Consider the following 20,998-nt stretch of genomic DNA (forward strand, 5'->3'; position numbering starts at 1 on the left):
TGATTGATTGAGATCGACTGCTTCGAGATACACAGTGTTGTTAACATAAATGGGTAAATTTATAAAAGTAATTAAATAATCTTATATTATCACTTAAGTTGCAACATATAGCAAACTATATATATAATAGTTGTAATTAAATTATTTTTCTAACAAATTTTAATTCATACAAAATATAAATAATTATATGAATAAATGACTATTTGTATTTATGAAAAATGAAAGCATTGAGATATGTACCTACATTAAATTGAAACTAAAATTGTATCCATGTAAGATGTTTTCCGTGTGACAAAAGTACTTAGTCTTTGAAGAGTTGGAGTGCTACGTAGGGAAAAAAATCTTATGTGGGTATAAATTTAATTTCGATCTAGTGTGAGTATATATGTCAGTATTTTCATCTTTTATAAATACAAATGATTATTTATTCTATATTTAATATGCTTTTTTTTCCTAAAATTATTTTTCTTAAAATATAAAAATTAATTAAAAATAAATATAAATAATTATATCTCTAAGTAACCGGTGATATCGTCTATGGCTATATAAAAATCCATCAGAATTGATGGATCAGAAGCATTTACAATCTAGGTATCGATATGGTGGGCCTCAACTTGTTCATATATACTATAGCTAGAGAATAATCCAAATTACTTTTTGTGTTCTTACACTATTTCTCCATTACGAAATGTTCTCATTTGACACCTGTTCTTATAAATTTTTGACAAGGTTTATTATTATACATGTTCATTGTCATTGTACACAAAAATTATTACAAAGCAGTTATGAACACGTTCATATTAGTCTTACTAAGCTTTACCGTTGAAGCAGTCTATATATGCCACAATGTTGGTTGGTAATGACCAAAGCTAAAGATATGAAACCAAGCAAGCTGCAATAATTAAGAATAATATTATGCTAATGTGAATCTCGTGCATTTTGTTTTTCTATATTTATGAACCATCGAGGAAATTGCTGGTTACTGAATGAAATGTCTACACAAAATTAAATCAGATAGATTATACATATATAGAGCATGCATCGAAGAACTTATGAGATATATGAGAGAGAAGGAAAGGTAGGTTAGGAGCATCCCATAAAGAGTGAGACAGAGAGACATAGGGCATATCAAAGGAAAGAAAAAATGTTATATAAACTAATTTTGTGTATATTTTTTTTATATTAAAAATAATTGATAAAAATAGAAAATAAAAATAATCATTTATTATATTTTTATGCTTAGCAACTCTCATAAAATCAATTTTAAGTATTATTTTTATTTCTAAAAAATTATTTAAAATTAAAATTTATATTTAAAATTATCTTTAAAATGATACTAATATCAGTAGAAAGATACGGTATTATTTAAAAAAAAGCTCAGTGATATATACTATTTGTATAATTCATTAAATTCATTAAATAAATATTACAATATTGTTATTGTAACAAAAACTCAATCAAAATATACTCAAATAAATTAGATGTATTGTACTCATGCGCTTTATTACTCTATTTATTTATTATTTTCTTATCAATTTAGTAGAAAAATGAATATAAATCGTAAGTTTTTTTTTCAATTATTTATAAAATTTTAACTTTTTTTCCAATTCAAATAATGCATAAAATTTTCAATCTTCACATCTATAAAATTCTAATTTTGTAAATTTTTGAAATAACTAAAAAATAATTAAAATTTAAATTGAAATAAAACCAAGCACATTGGAGTGACAAATCTCACATTAGATTTTAAATTAAATTTTCTGATTGTCCTATAAATATTTATATGGCACTTTGTAGACTCAAATGAAATAAAATTAAGGTTTTGTTTAGTAATTTTTTTAGAGAGGTGTTTGTATTTTTTAAAAGCAAAAATACTTCATTTTGTGTTTGGTAAATAAAAGTTTATGTGCTTATATTTGTAATTTTTAAAAGCCAAAAGTGCTCTTAAAAACACTTAAGAAAGAGCTTTTTAAAGTTGCATTGTACTTATCAAAATTAAAAAGTCTAATATAATCTCATATATTAACTAATATTTAAATTTAATTCTTACATTAATGTTTATTATAATATTTTTAAATTTTAAAATTTATTTTAACAAACGTACTTATTATTACTTATGCTTATTAAAAGCTATTTTTTATTTAATTTAGCAAATACATATACTATAATTTTTAAAAAATAAAAAGTTTATCAAATTAAATATTAAAAATACACTAAATTATTTGAGATATAACTCTTTGAAAATAAAGTTAAAACTTATTTTTCTTAGATATACTTCAACGGTAAAAAATATATAATATAAATATTTTGGTATTTAAATTAGCAAATACAAAATATTAATTACTAATGAATTATAAGTTAAATGATATAATATTTTTTATATTTATCTAAAAAGTTGCGAATTCGAGTCTTACTATTTTTAGTAAAAAAAATATAGAGTATTAATTCTGTAAAATATTTTACGATAAAAAAAGCTGTTAAAATTTTGATATTTTTTAATTATGGGATGAGAAGGAAAGGAATAATAAGAGAAGGGAGCATGGAGGGGGCAGGAAAGCAGAAGAAGGAAGGTGGAAAAAATGAATTATTGGGATCGATAATTGTGAATGAAGGGTGATGTGATATATGTATGTTGGTACAAATATAATAGTAGGTAGGTGTGGTACCGTATGGAAAGTGAATGAGTAGCACCCTGAACGCGCGTGCCGTCCGGAGAGGGAAAGATAGAATTGAGAGAAGGACATAATAGCTTTAATTTTATGAAATATAGAAACAAATTAAATAGTAGAGTTACAGTGGTGAGTGGTGTCGCATTCATCACTAGTTAGGAGTGCAAATAACATAACATACCTTTATTCTTTCTGTGCTCACCGGGCACACTGGAAAACGACGCTACCTTCACATCTTGGGCAACGCGGGCATTGCGGGCACACCCTAACTTCCTTCTTCTCTCTCTCTCCCTCCTCCTGAAATTCTCTCTCTTCTCAATCACACCAAAAATCTTAGCTTAAATGTTTTATTAACTTATTTATAATTTAATATTTCAAATTATAAAATTTGACTTCAAAGTTTCAGGGTTAAAAAATTAACTATTGGTCCTGAATTTCTTAATAATTTATCTCTCAAAAATACAATTGATACAAATTAAAAATTTAAAAATAAAATTAAAACAATATAAAATTTAAGAATATTTTTAAATTTTTTTTATAAACTTCAGAACAAAGAATACTTTATTTAACATAGCACGGTCTTATTATTACATCATATTTAACTAAAAATAATAAATCCCAGTACAAATCAAAATTAAATAAAAAATTTTCTGTTTTAAAAAGGAGGGAAACTAATGAGATGAATAAATTTACAAGGGCCAAAATTAATTCCAATGATAGATAATAAATAAATTGAAATATATAATTGGTATAGATAGCATTATTTATATATATATATTTGTACTTATTTTGTGGTTGTTTCACATAATAAGGAAAGAAAGATATTCGCATTTTTTTTACCTTAAACTTGTTGAAAATAACATTTTTAACTTTTTCTTTTCTCATCTTCTCTTTGTCTTTCTCCTCCATGCATGGCTTTACACGTTCACTTTGTTGGCGCCCAAATCGTTATATATCATGTACAAAACATTTTCTTCAAATGAACTTTTCAAGTTAAAATTTGACTGAAAGATCTATAGGAAGAAGTTAATCAAAATATGAATGATGATAAAAATTTCATAGATAGAACTAAAAAGAAAGTTTAGTGAGATGGACCTTCCTTCGTCACCTAATGACAATTAATAGGAGGTGAAAACTCAGGTGCAGTCGATTTCACGTGAAAGTTGATAATTGAGAGCTGGTAGATGATTTAATTTGACTGATTTGACTAAATTTTTATCTAACGGCTCTCAACTATCAATTTGACGTGAAGTGGATTGCACCTGAGTTTTCAGGTTAATAGGGGTTAGAGTAGTGGTAATAAGTACAATCAATCTATCATAATTAGGATAAGCAAATGAGAAATTAATCAAATGCACGGTATTCTCTTAATTAGCATGGGACACAAACACTAGTACCAAGTACATATTTAAATTTGTAGTTCTATATCATTAACTAGGGTATGTATTTCTTTTGTCTTTAATTTGAATCTAACTATACAACACTATATGTACAAAACAGTAATACCTATATATCCTATCTGTCAAGGTGTGTGTATATATATGTAGTTCACAGAGAAGTCATTTTTTCAGTCTATGGTTTATACATTTGTGTAGTTTCTTAGCCTCAAATGTATATAGGTACAAAGTAATAATGTTGAAAAGAAGTAAGATCCATGATGTTTTGAAAGAAATAGAGAGGGGGTGTGATGTATATGGATGGTTGTTAATTAATTTTGTATGTATTGTAGCTTTTTATTCCTCATCAATAATCCTCACATAACATAGGAATATAGGATGGACCCTACCATAAAAGCAGCAAAACATGCATAGTATGGTCATCCACGTTCCACAACAAGATTGATTGAGGAGTGAGAATTCCAAAGAAACAAGAAAGAAAGAGAGAGAGAGAGAGAGAGAGTTCAAAGCTGACAAAAGCTATCGTTGTTGGGCTTACAAGATTCTTTATATGGACCAATATAGGGACTTAATTTTCTGCTTTCCAAATTAGAACTCACAAAAATACATGACCAACAAAGCCATTATCAGAGTTTTCCCCTTTACCGTTACCCCCCCAAAATACATTAAGGCTTTATTATTATTTTTCGGTGCATTCTATGGTGTCACTATAGAGCTTGGAATGGCTATGCAATTGACAAGTCACAACTTCCATGAGTTTCCATCTGCATCGGAGAATTCACTCTTATTATCTTAGAATTAAATTATGAATTAATTACATCGTAAAGATTCTAATTATAAAAACAATTATATTTTTGATATATAAAAATCTTGTATCATGTGTCATGTTCTGATCCATCAGTCAATTCATAGTTACTATATTCATACTAGAAGAATTGAAGAAACTATTGTTATTATTTTGTATATAGCATGTAGGCAAGCACATTGTATGTTGAGCGATTGAGAAATGGTCACAATAATATCTGATCCGAAAGCTCCACTATTCAACTCAAAAACAAATGGGAGGCTATCACAATCAAGCTATTCATAATTTGATTATTATATATTGTCCCATTAGAGCAATTATGGTTACAATAATAACAAGTATATGGGCTATGTTTCAGTTAGTGGTAGATGACGTCTACTAGATAATAATGGGGTCTAAGTTACATCATTTCACATCCTACTATACACACATAATACAAATTAAAGAAGCTAAGACAAGTGAAGCATAGCAAATATGTGTTTAGCTTCTGTTTTTGTCACTTACATGATATAAAATATAATAATGTTAACTATATAAGACAATAATAAGCATATAGTTTTCTATCTTTAACAGTTATTTGATCACAACCTTAATTTATGAATTAGGGTGATGGCAATTAACATACATGTTATATAGAAATCACATACACCAAAATGAATAACATACGCATGTTATTCCTTTCTATATGTGATCCTTTAGGACCATTACAGTGCCTATCTAGAAGCCCAAAATTATATTGAAAATAACACCTCAAGCGAAAAAATCTAACATACATCTATTGTTTTTCCAACATTCAAACATGGCCTCTCTGTATACTTACTGATAAAGGAAAAACGAATTGAGATAAAGGAAAAAAGATTACAACAATGGGTAAGCATGTGTATGTCAGATTCAAGACCATAAATTAATATCACATGATGCGGCTTTTGGGACCTGAGGATCTCGCTAAAGCAAATTTGAAATTTAAACAGTACAATCTTCAAAGGAATCAAAACTTTGATCTTATTTAGAATAATTTAATTTTATATATTAACTAAATTAATTAACTTTTAAGGAGGATATATATATTGAAAAAGACGTATATGGACACTCCTAATAACACATCTAGATAAAAACTTTATCAAACCTACTCGGTCTTGTGGGTCTATATGAATCAATATTCAATACTTTTTAATAAATGGTAGAAGTTTAAAATAAATTAAAGAGTCAAATTGTATTAGAATATCCCCACAAGGTTTTATTTTATTTCCTTCTAGTTTTTTTTTGGTGACTATTTCCTTCTAGTTTAAATAAAGGGAGACATGCATTATTCAGATGCTAATTAATAAAAGGTGTTTGCAATGTGGTGAAGGTAAGAGAAAAGCTCTTGAGGTTTAGAGAACATGGGCATATGATCAGCTTCAGCAATATTTTTCACTTCGATTTCTGGGTTCCCTTCAATCATTGACAGTTGAAAATCCTTCTTCAACACTTGGTCTTGTTCGCACACTATGTATATTTTGGCCACACTCCCATACTTGTCCCTTGTAACTCTTGTTTGCTCTCGTAACATTTCTTGGTCTCCATAGACACGTGTTGGTCTAAGCAATGACATTGCTAGGGTCATATCCTGCTTATGTCACCGTTAAATTGATTTCATTAGCTTTGTTTTTATTAAAATGAATCAGCTAATTAATTGGGTTTACGTGTTTTAAAAGGTTTGAAAAATCAAATACTTACCTCAACTGGAGACAGTTGATATAACTTGGATGCTAAGAATTGAGGCCCAAATATCACAGATCCATTTGGGTTAATAGTATTGTGGGCGTTCTCGTCAAACAGAATCTTCGAGTCCATATTAGAGTCCAGTCTTTGGTTATACTGCGAATTTCGCGAATGAAATCATTTTAAGGTTCCGTGAATTTATTCATGTACAAGTTTTCTTTCGCATAAAATAACACCACTACTCAAATTCACCTAGTTTAGCACAACTGAATACCAATTTTATTGATTCGTGAATAAAAGGGATATCAATACAAGAGTTTTTTTTTTTTTTGGGTAAGAAATAAAAAAACATTTCTTGCATAGTACGACTACCAAAGTAGAAACTAGAAACCAGAAAGCCATTTTTTTCTGGGCTAAGCAGAAAGGTAAAATGGACAAACGGTTAGAATTTTTTATTTGGACGTGAACTTGGTTTACATTAAGAGGTTAACTAGGACCAAAGCATAATATTGGGTTGGGCTTCTCTCTCTCAAGAAAAGGCACAAAGAATTTGAAAACCTATATGTCACATCTAAAACAAGGTCAATTGTAAAAGAATGTAATTAGGCCTGTGGGCCAATAAAAAAACGAATATGGACAGAAAAAAATCCTTATGGCAATTATCTCGTGGATATTTCTTTTTTTTTTCCTTTTATGGCAATAAAATTTGAATGATTTCCTCCCAAGAAAAAAAAAATGATTGAATTCAAGAATTTGTTTATGGCTAGGTCTCTGGTGGTCACATCCGTGGTGGCTATGCTGACCAGCCAACAAAGAGATGACACGTGATAGCAGAGGTTGGGTTCATTAATTTTTTTTTTATATATTATAAAGGGGCAAAAGTTGAGAAAAAAAAAACTTAATTACAAACAAAACGAGGTAAGGTAATCCCTCTATCATCTTCATTCAAGATTTTTACTACTTCAGGAGGAGGCATATCTCAAAATATAAAATTTGATTCTATCTTTAAACTTATTTTTGTAAGGTAATTTGTACATTTATTACCTTCTCTATAATTTTGTGTAAAAAATATGTTCTAATCCTTCTCATGTTATTTATCTCTCTAACATTTGCATTGGGATGACTTTCCAATTCCTTTTCTCCATTCAAAAGGCTGACTACTGCTGCAGAATCAATTTCCACCACCACTCTCTTGAAGCCTATGGTCCACACTAAATTAAGGTCATTTTTCACTCCCCAAAGTTCTATCAGAAACGCTGTTCCAGCCTTTATCCTATGAGTGAAACCTGCGATCCAATTTCCTTCTTCATTTCTGAGGAGACCGCCGCACCCAATAACAGCCGGGTTCCTTTGCGTTGTTCCGTCAATGTTCAATTTAATCCAACCCTTCGGAGGAGGATGCCAGCCAATGTTTCTCTCAGTTCTTCCTCTCCGCTTTCCTACCAGGTAATCCTTCTCTAATGCTTCTTTAATATCTTGCACCTGTTTGTAGATTTCTTGATGTGGTTGTTATGGTTTGTTGTAACTAGTATCATGGATTTCTTTATATATTTCTCCAATACCAAATTCTCCAACAAGTTGTTATGAAGGTATCTAGCCAAATTAGGTTATCGTTCTTCCCTAATTGCTTATGTAAATTCACTCCAATCTAGTCCTCCCAGTTTGATTGGAAAAAGCTTGGGATTTCATTACTTTTCAGCAAATTGACCCATATGATGGATGCTTTGAGACAATTTCTTAGAGCATGTAAAGTATCTTCTATTCCACTATTGTAGAGAGAGCAGTTTTCTGTACCACCAAATATCTTTGCTTTTCTTTGGTTTGTCATGATTCTCCTGTGCATAGCTGTCCAGAGAAAAACTTCAGTCTTTTGTGGTCCCTTCAACTCCATACCTTTTTTCAAATGGTATTCCCTTCTTTCGACCAATTCCTGAGAGATTTATATGTAGAATTTAAAGAGAAATCACCATGCTGTGATAGTTTCCATCCAATTTGGTGCGCGTACGCAAATTCCACACCTTTTCGTACGGCAGTACCAGCAAATGATGCGTGGGCATCTTTTCTATCCTTTTCTAGTGAATTTGCATCTAATTTCTTGAGTTTAATAAAGAATTAATTATCTTTTAGCCAATATGGATGCTACTTTGAGTCTTTTGCAATTTTATTTATTTTAGGTAGCATTCGGCTGGATTTGATGGAGTTTCTGTAGCACAAAGGAGATGGCAGCGAGGAGTGACGCGTACGCGTCACTGACGTGTGCGCGTGATTTGGGCTTTCCATGGCGACGCGTGCGCGTGATTGACGCGTACGCATGATTTGAAAAATTTCACAGCGACGCGTGCGCGTGATTGACGTGTACGCGTGACATGCGAAGAAGACCAGCGACGCGTGCGTGTGACCGACGCGTCTGCATGACTTGCGAAAAAGACCATCGACGCGTACGCATGACATGCGCCGCGTGAAGAAAATGCAGAAAACGCTGGGGGTAATTTCTACGCTCCATTTTAGCACCCAAGTTAGGCGCGGATCCAGTGAAGCCAAGTGGTCCCCACGTTACAAGACGCGGAGTAGTTAGTTAATTCTGATTTAAATTCAAATTTGATTTTTAAAATAGGAAAAGATATTATCTTAATTTTAGATATTATATTTTAAATTAATTAGGATTAGTTATAAAAAGGGGAGACTTCTCTTATATTAGGGAGGCCCCGGAGATCTTCCAATTCTATACAAATTTATATTCCGCATTCCATGAGCAACTAATCCTTCATTGTTAAGGTTAGGAGCTCTATCTATTTGTATGGATTGATTTTATTGCTTTTTATTTTTTAATTTATGCATGGATTAATAATTTAAGAATTGTTTTCGCTCTTTATCTTATGAATTTGGGTGGAACGGAAGTATGATACTCTTTCTATTTGAGTTCTTGTATAACTTGGAAAAGCTCTATACTTGAACAACAGCTTGAAAATAAATTCTCCTAAATTTTAATTATCTGAATTTAACAGGATACGTGACATATAATCCTTTTATTTCTTGGGTAGTTAGAGTTTTTGTGGCATATAAACTAGAATTGATTATCACCCTCTAATTGGAATTAATTGACCAAGGAATTGAAAGTTAATGAATTTTAGAGGAGACTAGGAAGGTCTAAGGAATTAGGGTCTAGTCACATACAGTTTGCCATAAATTAAATCCTACATAATTAAAATAGTTAGTAAGAAAAGTAAATCCAGAAAAATAGATAACTCTGAAGCCTTAACTGCTTTCTCAATATTTTATTCTCAACTTATTTATCTGCCTATCTTTAATATTCTAAATTTACTATTAATGCTTTTGAACTTCCAAACACTATTTTCTGTTTGTCTAACTAAGCCTATTAAACACTATTGTTGCTTAATCCATTAATCCTCGTGGGATCGACCCTTACTCACGTAAGGTATTACTTGGTACGACCCGGTGTACTTGTCGGTTAGTTTGTGGTTGTATAAAACACCGCATCAACAAGCGCACTGGGTCGTCCAAGTAATACCTGAGTGAGTCGGGGTCGATCCCACGAGGATTGTGGTTTGAAGCAAGCTATGGTTATCTTGCAGGTCTTAGTCAGGCGGAATCAGAAGGTTGTTGGATGTGGAATTGTATTAGGACTTTTGGATTCAGCAATAGGGATATGTTAAAGGATTGGAGTTGCTTTGTCTTTCTGAATTAACCCTGGTACTACTATCTTTTCTGCTTGTGAATGATCTTCTTCTATGGTAGGTTGTATGTGATCAATGACATGGGCCGTGGTCATTGATCTCCTTTGCTACAGATTGAATGCCATTCGCCATGGTCATCCAATCTAACGAAGGGTGAAGTGCATAGCAGTTCATTCTCCTGGCGATCCTACTCAAAATACCATAGACAAGGTCGAATCTTTCGGATCAAAGAATGCTGCTTCTTTGGATTCTATCCTATACCACGAAGACCCTAATCTCCCCAGAAATCGGGTGAACTGGTGTCTCGAGAAGTCCGCAACGAAGTCGTGGATTAACCGTCTAAGAGATGTATAAACATAGTTGTTGGCTCCTGCTTTCCAGTCACGTATTCACACGAACCCAAGTAAACGCAGGTGTTTGTCAGGCACCTTCGTCTTAATGTTATGAACAGAGCTAATTTGTCAGATCATCCTATTCACCACGATGAAGATCGGATATACGTCTTAGAAACAGATCAAACACGGATCAGAGAAGAAATAGTAATACTTTTATTAATTCGTAGGACTCAGCAGGGCTCCTCCCCTCAACCTAGGAGGTTTAGAAACTCATGCTGAAGTAAGAATGTGTATAAGGTTTGAAATATGATCCAAAAGCTGTAAATTACATAAAATAAATCCCTTAAATACTAGACAGATGACTTGTAAGGGTGAAACAGTATTTAGTGCTAAAATCCACTTCTGGAGTCCACTTGGTGAGTGTTTGGGCTGAACTTTGATAAGATCCACGTGCTATGAGATCTCTTGGGTGTGGAACGCCAGCTAGGGAGTCCTCTTTGGGTGTGTGTACATTGGTCTCTGCTCTTGGGGCGCTGGACGCCAATTTTGGGCTTTATAATCCAAAGAAAAGTATGAAATATTATATATTGCTGGAAAGATCTGGAAGTCAGCTTTCCATAGACGTTGAGAGAGCTCCATTTGGACTTATGTAGCTCCAGAAAAGATTTTATGAATGTAGGAAGGTCAGATTTGGACAGCATCTACAGTGCTTTCTTTATCTCTGAATCAGACTTCTGCTTGGGGAGCAGGGATAACAATGATTTTTTCTACAATATTTGGGGGAAGGTTTTGGTGGAGCTTGTCTATATCCCAGTCTCCATTTGGATTTATCCATTCCCAAACAAAACTGTTAGGGTCAATTGAGTCAGGATTTAGAGCCAAATTGAATAGACAACATTCTTCTTCCACCCATTGATGTTTCCAAAAAAGAGTTGATAGCCCATTTCCAATGTAGTAGGTGGAGAAATTTTAAAAAATATGCCATAATTTCATCAACTCCTTCTAAAGAGGCGAATATGTAGTCTTCACTTTGATTTGATTGTTCAAGCTTCCTCCATTACAGTACTTATGCCTTAACACTTTTACCCACAACGCTTCTGAATTTTCTTTGGCTTGCCATAAAATTTTGAGTAAAAAAGCATCATTTACTATTGTTAGGTCACGAAATCCAAGGCCTCCTTCATGTTTTGGCTGACAAAGAGTTTTCCACCTAATCAGATGCATTTTTTGTTGATTGTTGTCCTCACCCCAAATGAAATTTCTTTGGATCTTTTCTACTTCTCGGCAGATTCTTCTCGGAATCCTCTCATGTTGCATATTAAAATTTATGGCTGGACTCAACACTGATTGTGCTAGAGTTAATCTCCCTGCAGGGACAGACATTTGTCCTTCCACCCCTTAAGCTTATTCTGCATTCTTACCAACATGTCTTTATAATTTTCTTTCCCCTTCCGATTATTTGTTATCATACCCCACAAATATCTGCCTAAGTCTCTTTCTTCTCTAAACCTGGTTAGCTTTGTTATCTCCTCTCTGGTCTTTGGTTGGGTTTTCTTTGGAAAAACTATGGAAGACTTTTCTTTATGAATCCTCAACCCGAACACATTACAAAACGTCTCCAACACTTCTATGACTCTAGTTATTTATTCCATAGTTGCCTCTGTAAATAGCAGCAAGTCGTCTGTGAACATAAGATGAGAGATGTCTGGTCCTTCTCTTCCAACTCTAATAGCTTTCCATCCTCCATTTTGAACCTGCTCTTCAATGAGATAAGACAGCGCATCCATTGCAATGACAAAGAGATAGGGGATAGAGAATCCCCCTGCCTCAGCCCTCTGATAGGGGTAAATTCCTCAGTTCTGTTTCCATTCCATATCACACTGTAATTCACTGATTGGATGCAGTTCATGATTAGGTTTATAAAGTGGTCAGGGAACTTGAAATTCTGAAGCTTTTTTTTTATGAATTCCTAATTAAGCTTATCATAGGCTTTTTCAAAATCAATTTTAATAACCATAAATTATTTTTTCCTTTCATCTTCGTCATAATGTGTATCATCTCTTTTGCTATAAGAATGTTGTCTTGTATGTTCCTTCTGGGTATAAAACTGGATTGGTGAACTGCGATCCTGTCATTTAGGTATGGCTTAATTCTGCCCACCATGATCTTTATTATTACTTTGTAGCTAACACTACACAAAGCAATAGGCCTGAATTGGTTGATGAATTCGGGGTTGTTGATCTTGGGAACCAGGACAAGGAGAGCATTGTTACACTCTTTGATAAGGTTGGGATTCCTCCGGCAGCTCCAGATAAAATCACACAACTTGCTCTTCATAACTTCCCAATTATTTTTGTATATGAGGGCTGGAAATCCATCACTTCCAAGTGTTTTTAGGGATCCAATGTTGAATAAAGCCTTCTTGATTTTCCATTCTATAGGTGTTGATATGAATTTCCTGCAATCAGCATCACTAAAGTCAGGTAACGTTATTGTTAAATTATCAATTGGACAAAAAGTTACCTTTTCTTGATAGATTCTCTGAAAGTGGTTGATGATATGAGTCTTTAAGGTATCTTCATCTTCTATCCAATTTCCGTTTGTGTCTCTCAACTTTAAAATCTTATTCTTTCCTCTTCTTATGATGGTTTTGGTATGATAGTATCTAGTATTTCTATCTCCCTCGATAATTCATTTTTGCCTAGATTTCTGCATCCAAAAGGTTTCCTCTCTATCCAAAATATCATTGAGTTCTTTATTTAATTTTTGCTCTAACTCCTCCAAAAAGGGGTTATTTCCATAAGAGGCACTCCTTTGGATCCCTGTGATTCTGTTCAATATAGTTCTCTTAGCTTTGAAAATGTTTCCAAAAATATCTTTATTCAACTTCAACAGATCATCCTTTAGGTTTCTTAATGCCAAAGGGAGGGTGTTATCTCTGTTCCAGCTGTCTTTGAGGCAGTTTTGAAAGTCTAGATGGTGAGTCCAATAGCCTCAAATCTAAAGGGCTTTTTGCCTTCTCCGTTAATAAGCTTCACATTCCAAATGAGGATGGGATGATGATCTGAGTTTGTTCTGGTAAGAACTTCAGTAGTCGCTTCATGAAATCTCATTTTCCAAGAGTGGTTTGATAGGGCTCTATCCAATCTCTTAAAGACTCTGTCTTGATCTTCCCATTTAGGACCTTTCCAGGTAAATCTAGGGCCAACGAACCCCAGATCTATGAGTCCCCAACTATTGATCCAATTGGAAAAAAATATTGCACGCTCTGATATTCACTGCTGCCCCTCCTTTCTTTTCCGATGCTTCCTTAATTTTATTAAAATCTCCAGCTACGAGCCAATCTCCTACCATTTAGTTTGCAATGTGCAAAAGTTTTGGCCACAAAATTTTTCTGATTTGATTATTTGGACTAGCATAGACCTCAGTTAAATACCACTATTTCTCTCCGTGGGCTTGAACTCTAACATGTATATATTGACTATGCATTTCCATCATGGTGATGTGAACGTCCATCCTATTCCAGAGAATCCAAATTCTACCCACAAACCCTTGAGCTTCCTCTCCAATGGATTTAGTAAAACGAAGATGTTGAATAACTTTAGAGGCTGTATCTCCACTACATTTAGTTTCAAGAAGAATAGTGATGTCAGGTTTGTATTAGTTTATCATATTTTTAAAAGTGCGTCTAAAGGTACCACTAGCCGCACCTCTCACATTCCAAATTAGACTAATAATTAGAAAGAAATGAAAAAATAAATAAAAACCAAAGGATACATAAGAGACAACATCAAATTAAGTGCATCTGAGTGTCATCCAGCACACTACTGATTGGGGTTGTAAAATCAACTCCCTTAAGTAAGCTTTGATATGTATCTTTCTCTTCATTCTCTGTCTCCATCATTTCCTTCCCTCCTTCATCTGTGACCATGGGATCAGGTGGCTTTCTTTCATTTGGTGGGGATTGAATTGAGGGTGCAATCTCTTCTTCCATTATTGTTGGTGAAGAGAAATTTTCATCTACCCAATTTTCTTCATAGTGAATGACTTCTTTGTGGTCTTTGTTGTGTGATTTTTTTTATTTGTCTTTCTCCTTCTTTCTTGTATTGTGGTGCTGTCAAGGAAATTCCTATAGCTTTACTACCTATTTTTCTATTATCCACTTCTGTTATTTTTTCTTTGGATTGGGTCTGTTTATTTTCTGCATTCTTTTTTGTTTTGTTTGTGTATTTTCTCTATTTGTAGTTTTGTTTTCCTTTATAGTATCATTGTTATTTCCTTGCTCTTCTCCTTGTGCTACTCCAATCATTTCCTCATACTCTGGTGTCGAGTCTTCCACTTGTAGAACACTATATCAGGACTGGTTTTCTTTGTTGCTCTGATTCTCTTTAGCTCTGCTTGATCCACCTCCCTGTTTGGTTTCTTCATTCTTCTTTCCTCTTTTTGGCCTCTGCACTACCATCCATGCTCTATAGTTGTCATTCTGCTCTATCATAATTTTCTTGCCTTTATCTTTTTTGATCAAATTGTTTTCCATTGTTGGTTCTTCTGTAATTTGCTCATTTTGTTTTTCATACTGATTTTCTTCTTTTTCATATGTGCTTTGTTCGCTGCTTTCCACTCTTGCTGCCACCTCTTTCTCTTTTCTTATATTGCAATGCTGTTGATCATGGTCTATTCTTCCACATGAAAAACAGATTTGGTGGATTCCTTTATACTCCACATGGTACTCTTCTCCATTAATCAAATACTTTTCCATCAAAGGTTTGGTGAGATCTACCTCTACACATAGTCGGGTGAATTTTTCTCTACATAGATTGGCTGTGTTATTGTCAACCTTCTCCGTTCTTCCAATAAGATTACCTATTCTCCTTAATATGGTTCTGTCATAAAGCTCAATCGACAAACCCGATAACCTCACCCATGTTGTGATTTTGTCAATTGTAGCTCTTAGTGGATTAAAATTTGGCTCCCACAGTCTGACGGTTAGGTAGTGGTCATAAACCTTCCAAGGCCCTTCCATGAGGAAAAAGTCAAAATCCTCACTAGGATAGAATTTGACTAGATAAAAATCATTGCTCAAGTCGATAACGTCTATAGTTCCTTTTTGCTCCACATGGTCTCTAACCTTCTTTTGATAGCAGCATATCCCACCCTTCTACCCATCAACTTCACTATTAAGGTATTCCACCATGGCTTTCAAAGCTCTCTCTCAATAGCATCGCTAATGACAATATTATAGAGGCCCTCTTTTGTCTTCTCTACTCTTATGTTCTATGTGTTGCAAGTGTCAGTTTTTTCTCCCCGATGCCTTTCTCTTCTTTGTCATCTTCACTGCTTATGTTTCCTTCTTTACCAAGTTCAATGATGTCTTCTTCCATTTGGTATTTAGTGGTTCTTACTATTTGGGAAAAATATTTTCCAGCTTTAAAGTTTCCCTCTACTTCCATGCTTTCTCGCATCCATTCCTCATCTCTTGGTAGGAGAAGTTGAGTGCCAGTGAAACCTTCTCCATCTTTTCTTACCTTTTTAATGCTTCTCTTAAGTTGGCCTTGTTCTTCTACTGTAGGTTGATGCTCATGAAAGGGTCCCGTAGGACCTCCGACACTGGACATCAGGCGGTGGAAGTTTCAAACGTATAAAAATACAAGAGTTGTACGAAGAGTAAACGGCTAGTTGAATGAGTCAAAAGAAAAAAAATGATTAGCAATAGCAATTACTTTTGGATTTTTACTGTGGGGATTGAATTGTAAATAGAGAGATTCTCTAAGACTAGCAATAGCAATTACTCGAACGGTTATGTTCCACTAAGAAATTATTGTCATTGGAGCATCTGTCATCGTAATGTGTTGACGTTGTGTTGTAGAGTGGAGAGCGGTGGAGTTAATAGTCATTGTTCTAAAATAGGTAGTTAAAGGGGGGTAAGTTTTGGAAGTATTTATGGTTGGTGGTTGGAGATGCGGTGTTAATGGAGGTTATTGGTCTCTGAAATAGATTACGAGTTCCCATGTGAGAACCAGAAGTCACTAATTTTGTCGTAGTTAAATCTGGAAGTAATGACATTGCTGTAGTTAAATCATTCAATTTGTCTTCGTCGATCACCGCTATCCAATCGAAGTCTAATCTTCTTTGACCATAAGCACCTGCTTGCTATTACCATGCCAATTGCTATCGACAATTTTGACGGCGGAGGTGCTCCTTCTTTGAGTAACCTGAAATGCGCTCCAAATGCCAAAGCCATGGTGCGATGCACCATCAAGAACAAGCTAAAAACCCTAACTTAGTCATACCTCATCCTTCACAAACTCTAGAATAAGATTAATGTTTTTAAATTTTTAAATTTTCTAGCATAAATTAATAACCCTTCAAAGAGTTTATCTTTTCTCTTAGTGTTTGTTTTACCATGATTAACAATCTTAAGTTGAAAGGAAAAACCCAACGACTCTTATATGTATATTCTAAGGTTTTGAAAATTAGTTCGAATCGATCGATCAAATTGATGAAATTGGGAACCGGTGAGTCAGTGACAGTAACAACTCGAGCAATAAGAGAAATTGCCTCCTCCGAAAATTGGGCCAAAACTATTATATTGGCCAGAAATTGGTCAGTCTGACCGAATTGGAAATCGACCAATTTTTTAAAAACTACTCCAAATGATGCTATTTCACAAATTTGAAATCTCAAAACCCTAATTTTCATTTTTCCTCAGCTCTCTCTCCCTCCCTCCATGGCCTCTCCACAGCACATAGAAAGAAGCATGCAAGCACGCAGCAGAGAGGAAGACTCTATCTCGTCGCCCTTCTTCAACACCCAGCCACCGCCGTTCGCACTGCGCCATCGTCATCGCAACACGTCTGGTCGCTAAGCCTTCCTGTGAGTTTTGAGCTTCAGCGTCTGTTGTGAGCTTCTGCCACCTCTGTATTGATGTGCTTCCTCCACTGTGCTGCCTCTCTGTCGCTTAGCTTGTTCGAGCTTCAAGCTTCCAGGCCTCGTTTCTGTTCCAACCCGCTGTTATCGCCACACTTCGGCTTCGGTTTTGGCCGAGCTTCCACTGCGGTACCACTGTACTTTTGCTGTTGTTCAAGCCTCATCTGAGCTTCCTCTCTGTCTTGTGTTCAAGGCTTCGAAATCCAGCGTCATCCATTCGAGTTTCAAAATGTCTTTATTGTATTTGGGTTGCTGCTAGTACTTTATTGCTGTTGTTTTTTAGTTTTAATTGTTTTAAATGTTATTGTGGTGTTCATATGAGTTTATGTTATTGTTATTGTTAATTTGTTAATTTATAAAATTGTTGTTGAGATGCCAATCTTTGATTTTGTGATTGTTGGGTTGCTATATTTTTGTGTAATTATTAATTTAAATAATTATTTTTATCTTAGTGTATTGTTTTTTATTTTGTTAATTTGGTATTATTGATAAATTGTTAGAGGTGCTGTGTTTTGGTACTATGATAGTTAGATTGTTGTACTTTTGTTTAATTATTAATTTGAATAATTATTTAGATCTGAGTTATGTTTTTGATGTTGTTATTTTGTTAATTTGATAAATTATTGTTCTTGTAGTGTTGTTTTTATTTTGTAATTTTTAATCTGTATAATTATTGTGATTTGCTATTCATTATTCTTGATATTGGGCCATTGATAATTAAACTTTATTGTTATAGATGATCTCGATGAATTAAATTGCAGTAAGTTTTTTGTATTTTGATTATGGCAAATTTTGATATTAGTATTTTATATTTGGTTGTTTTTTTTTTTGTTATTTGACTTTTGATTTATATTTATATAAAATTATAATATTATAGTTGATATAATATTTTTAATAGTCATAAAAAATATAATATTTTTAATTTTAGTTGAACCAATTAAACTAATAAATTAATAACTAAAACAGGTTGAGGATGGATTCAATTTTCAAAACGTTGATGTAGATTTATCGGTTATCATTGGAGAACACCTTAGTCATTGTAGTGATAGAAATACTGTTCAAATTTTGGGAGAAGAAGAGTAGAATAAGAAAATATTATTATATATGAAGTTGTTTTACATGATACAAAAGTCATGCTATTTATAAAGATACTTTCAACTAATCTCATAAATATTCATCTACTAACTACTAGTTATTACTGACTTAACTTCTAACTACTAACAACTCTAATGATATTTTAATATGTCCCCACAAAAAATGGGAAGGAAACGTCGGGACGACCGGCAATGTTTTGAACAGATAGATAAAGAGAGGAAGAAACAAGACTACTTCTCTCATTCTGTGTTTGAGAGTGAGACAACGAAGAAAGAAAAAGAAGAGAGAAGAAAGGAGGCGTAGGAGACGCCGCGACGACCGGCAGTGTTTTGAACAGATAGATAAAAAGAGGAAGAAACAATGCTACTTCTCTCATTCTTTGAGAGTGAGACAACCAGAATAAAAAAGAAGAGAGAAGAAAGGAGACGTCGGGACGCCGCGACGAACGGCAGTGGATTGAACAGACACAGATAAAGAGAGGAAAAAAATGTACAGACAAGAGAGGAAAAAAAGAAGAGAAGAGAAAATAAGAAAAAGTGATGATAACAACAAACTTCGAGCGGCGCGTGAAATAACAGGTCTCGATGACCATAATTTTGGGTAATAGAAGGAGAGAGGGGATGATATAATCAAGACAACATCAGCTATTGAAAACAGGAAATCATCAGTTTAGAGGAGAAGAAACAGCACAAAGGTTGGATTTTCACTAGAATGAATATAGAAAGGGCTAGTGGGATTTTGTGCTATGTTAGAAGATGATTCTGTCATTAGAGAGGAAGAAGACGGAGACTGATTATTTGAGTTTAAAGAAAAGTATGGTGATTTTTCACCGAAAAACTAATGGTTTATCCTCTTCAAAAAAGATATCATGACTCTGATATCATATTGAATTTTTGGGAGAAGAAGAGCAGAATAAAAAGATATTATTATATATGAAGTTGTTCTGATGAAGTTGTTTTACATGATACAAAAATCATGTTATTTATAAAGATATTTTTAACTAATTTCATAAATATTCATCTACTAACTACTAGTTATTACTGACTTAACTCCCAACTACTAACAACTCCAATAATATTTTAATAAATACTACAGCCACCACATAACGCACCTTTGTATATACTGTATCACTGTGTTCTTTACTACTAAATAATTTACTGCTGGCATTGTAAATCTCGCGTACAAATTATAATCATGTGTATTTGAGGAGATATTGGATGATGAAGAAATAATATTTGTATTATGAAGGAAGGAATAAGAAGAGGGCAGTTATTATCACCTCTTGGTAGAGAGTGAGAAAGCCTCGGTCAGGGGAAGGCATGAAAGCAGATAGAAAGACAGCAGCTGCAATCTTTTTTGGAAACAATTCCATGGCCATGGATATGCAGATACCGCCGAAGCTGTGACCCACCAATATCACTCTCTCCTCTGACTCTGAAGGCAGAGATTCCAGCAACTCCATCAGTGGCTCCACATATTCGGTTATGGAAGCCAGGTCTTGAACCTTCTTTGGATGGATCCCGGAGGCAGCCATGTCCGGGGCTGTCACTTTGTGACCACCAGATTTCAACAAAGCAGATACCTTATACCAGCACCAACCGCCATGGCAGGCACCATGAACCAACACAAAATGCCTTCTCTTCTTGTTGCTCTCCTTCTCCTTTTCCATATCCATATTGGTTTTCTAGTTACTTCTCCTTGCTCCGTCACTGTTGTATGATGTAAACCTTCTAATGCGTCCTGCCAAAAGTTTTCTTACCAATTCAATTACGTAATGATACAGGGTAAGACTATTAAGTATGACAGCTATAAAACATGAATTTAATTTTCTAGTTTTACGCAAATAAAATTGTGTATTATTATATCACTAAGAAAAAATTTAGGAACTAACTATAATATAAGTTAACTAAATAAATTTTATTTTATTTTTTATTTTAAAATCCAAAAAATTAAAATAATAAAAAAAATTATTTTTTGTAATAGACCTATTTTTTAATATTTGAATAGAATTAGCTCTACTCATAGTTAGTTCGTTAGTAAAATTGCGTTCATAAAAATGACTTATTTATTAATAATTAAGAGTCGACTTTTTATATTTATTTATTTATTATATTATCTAGCTTCTTGAAAACAGTTTCTGTGTGTATATACAATTTTTTTTCCTCTTGATGTATCCGGCATTCGGGTGTTGCCGGCCACACAGCTTTCCAAAGACAGTTAACTATTAACACATAGGACAATATTGAATACATTTATTTATGGATATATCTTCATTATTCATAAAAAATCTAGAGATATTTATAAAAATGTCAAAAATATCTTTTTTTAAAAAATTAAAATTTAACACATATAATTAATTAAATTATGTTAT

At 33.5% G+C, this 20,998-nt stretch overlaps 1 protein-coding gene across 1 annotated transcript; it reads right to left on the reverse strand.

The window, feature by feature from the left end:
- Window positions 1-6,142: 6,142 nt before the first annotated feature.
- On the reverse strand, window positions 6,143-20,389 carry LOC107487765 (methyl jasmonate esterase 1-like). Its single transcript, XM_016108458.3, has 3 exons — window positions 19,907-20,389; window positions 6,591-6,731; window positions 6,143-6,480 (listed from the first exon to the last, which is right to left on the reverse strand). Exons 1-3 carry the CDS (start codon window positions 20,300-20,302, stop codon window positions 6,193-6,195), a joined length of 825 nt encoding a protein of 274 aa, XP_015963944.1. The 5' UTR covers window positions 20,303-20,389; the 3' UTR covers window positions 6,143-6,192.
- Between the last annotated feature and the right edge of the window lie 609 nt (window positions 20,390-20,998).

This window comes from Arachis duranensis, chromosome 5 (assembly GCF_000817695.3).
Source record: "Arachis duranensis cultivar V14167 chromosome 5, aradu.V14167.gnm2.J7QH, whole genome shotgun sequence".
In the NCBI taxonomy this organism is placed as follows: Eukaryota; Viridiplantae; Streptophyta; class Magnoliopsida; order Fabales; family Fabaceae; genus Arachis; species Arachis duranensis.

Coding starts and splice junctions, on each gene's coding strand:
- LOC107487765 (XM_016108458.3), bottom strand. CDS start 20,302: ATGGATATGGAAAAGGAGAAGGAGAGCAACAAGAAGAGAAGGCATTTT. Junction 6,732..19,906: donor TTCTCACTCTCTACCAAGAG/GTGATAATAACT, acceptor CGAAATTCGCAG/TATAACCAAAGACTGGACTC. Junction 6,481..6,590: donor ATCAACTGTCTCCAGTTGAG/GTAAGTATTTGA, acceptor TGACATAAGCAG/GATATGACCCTAGCAATGTC.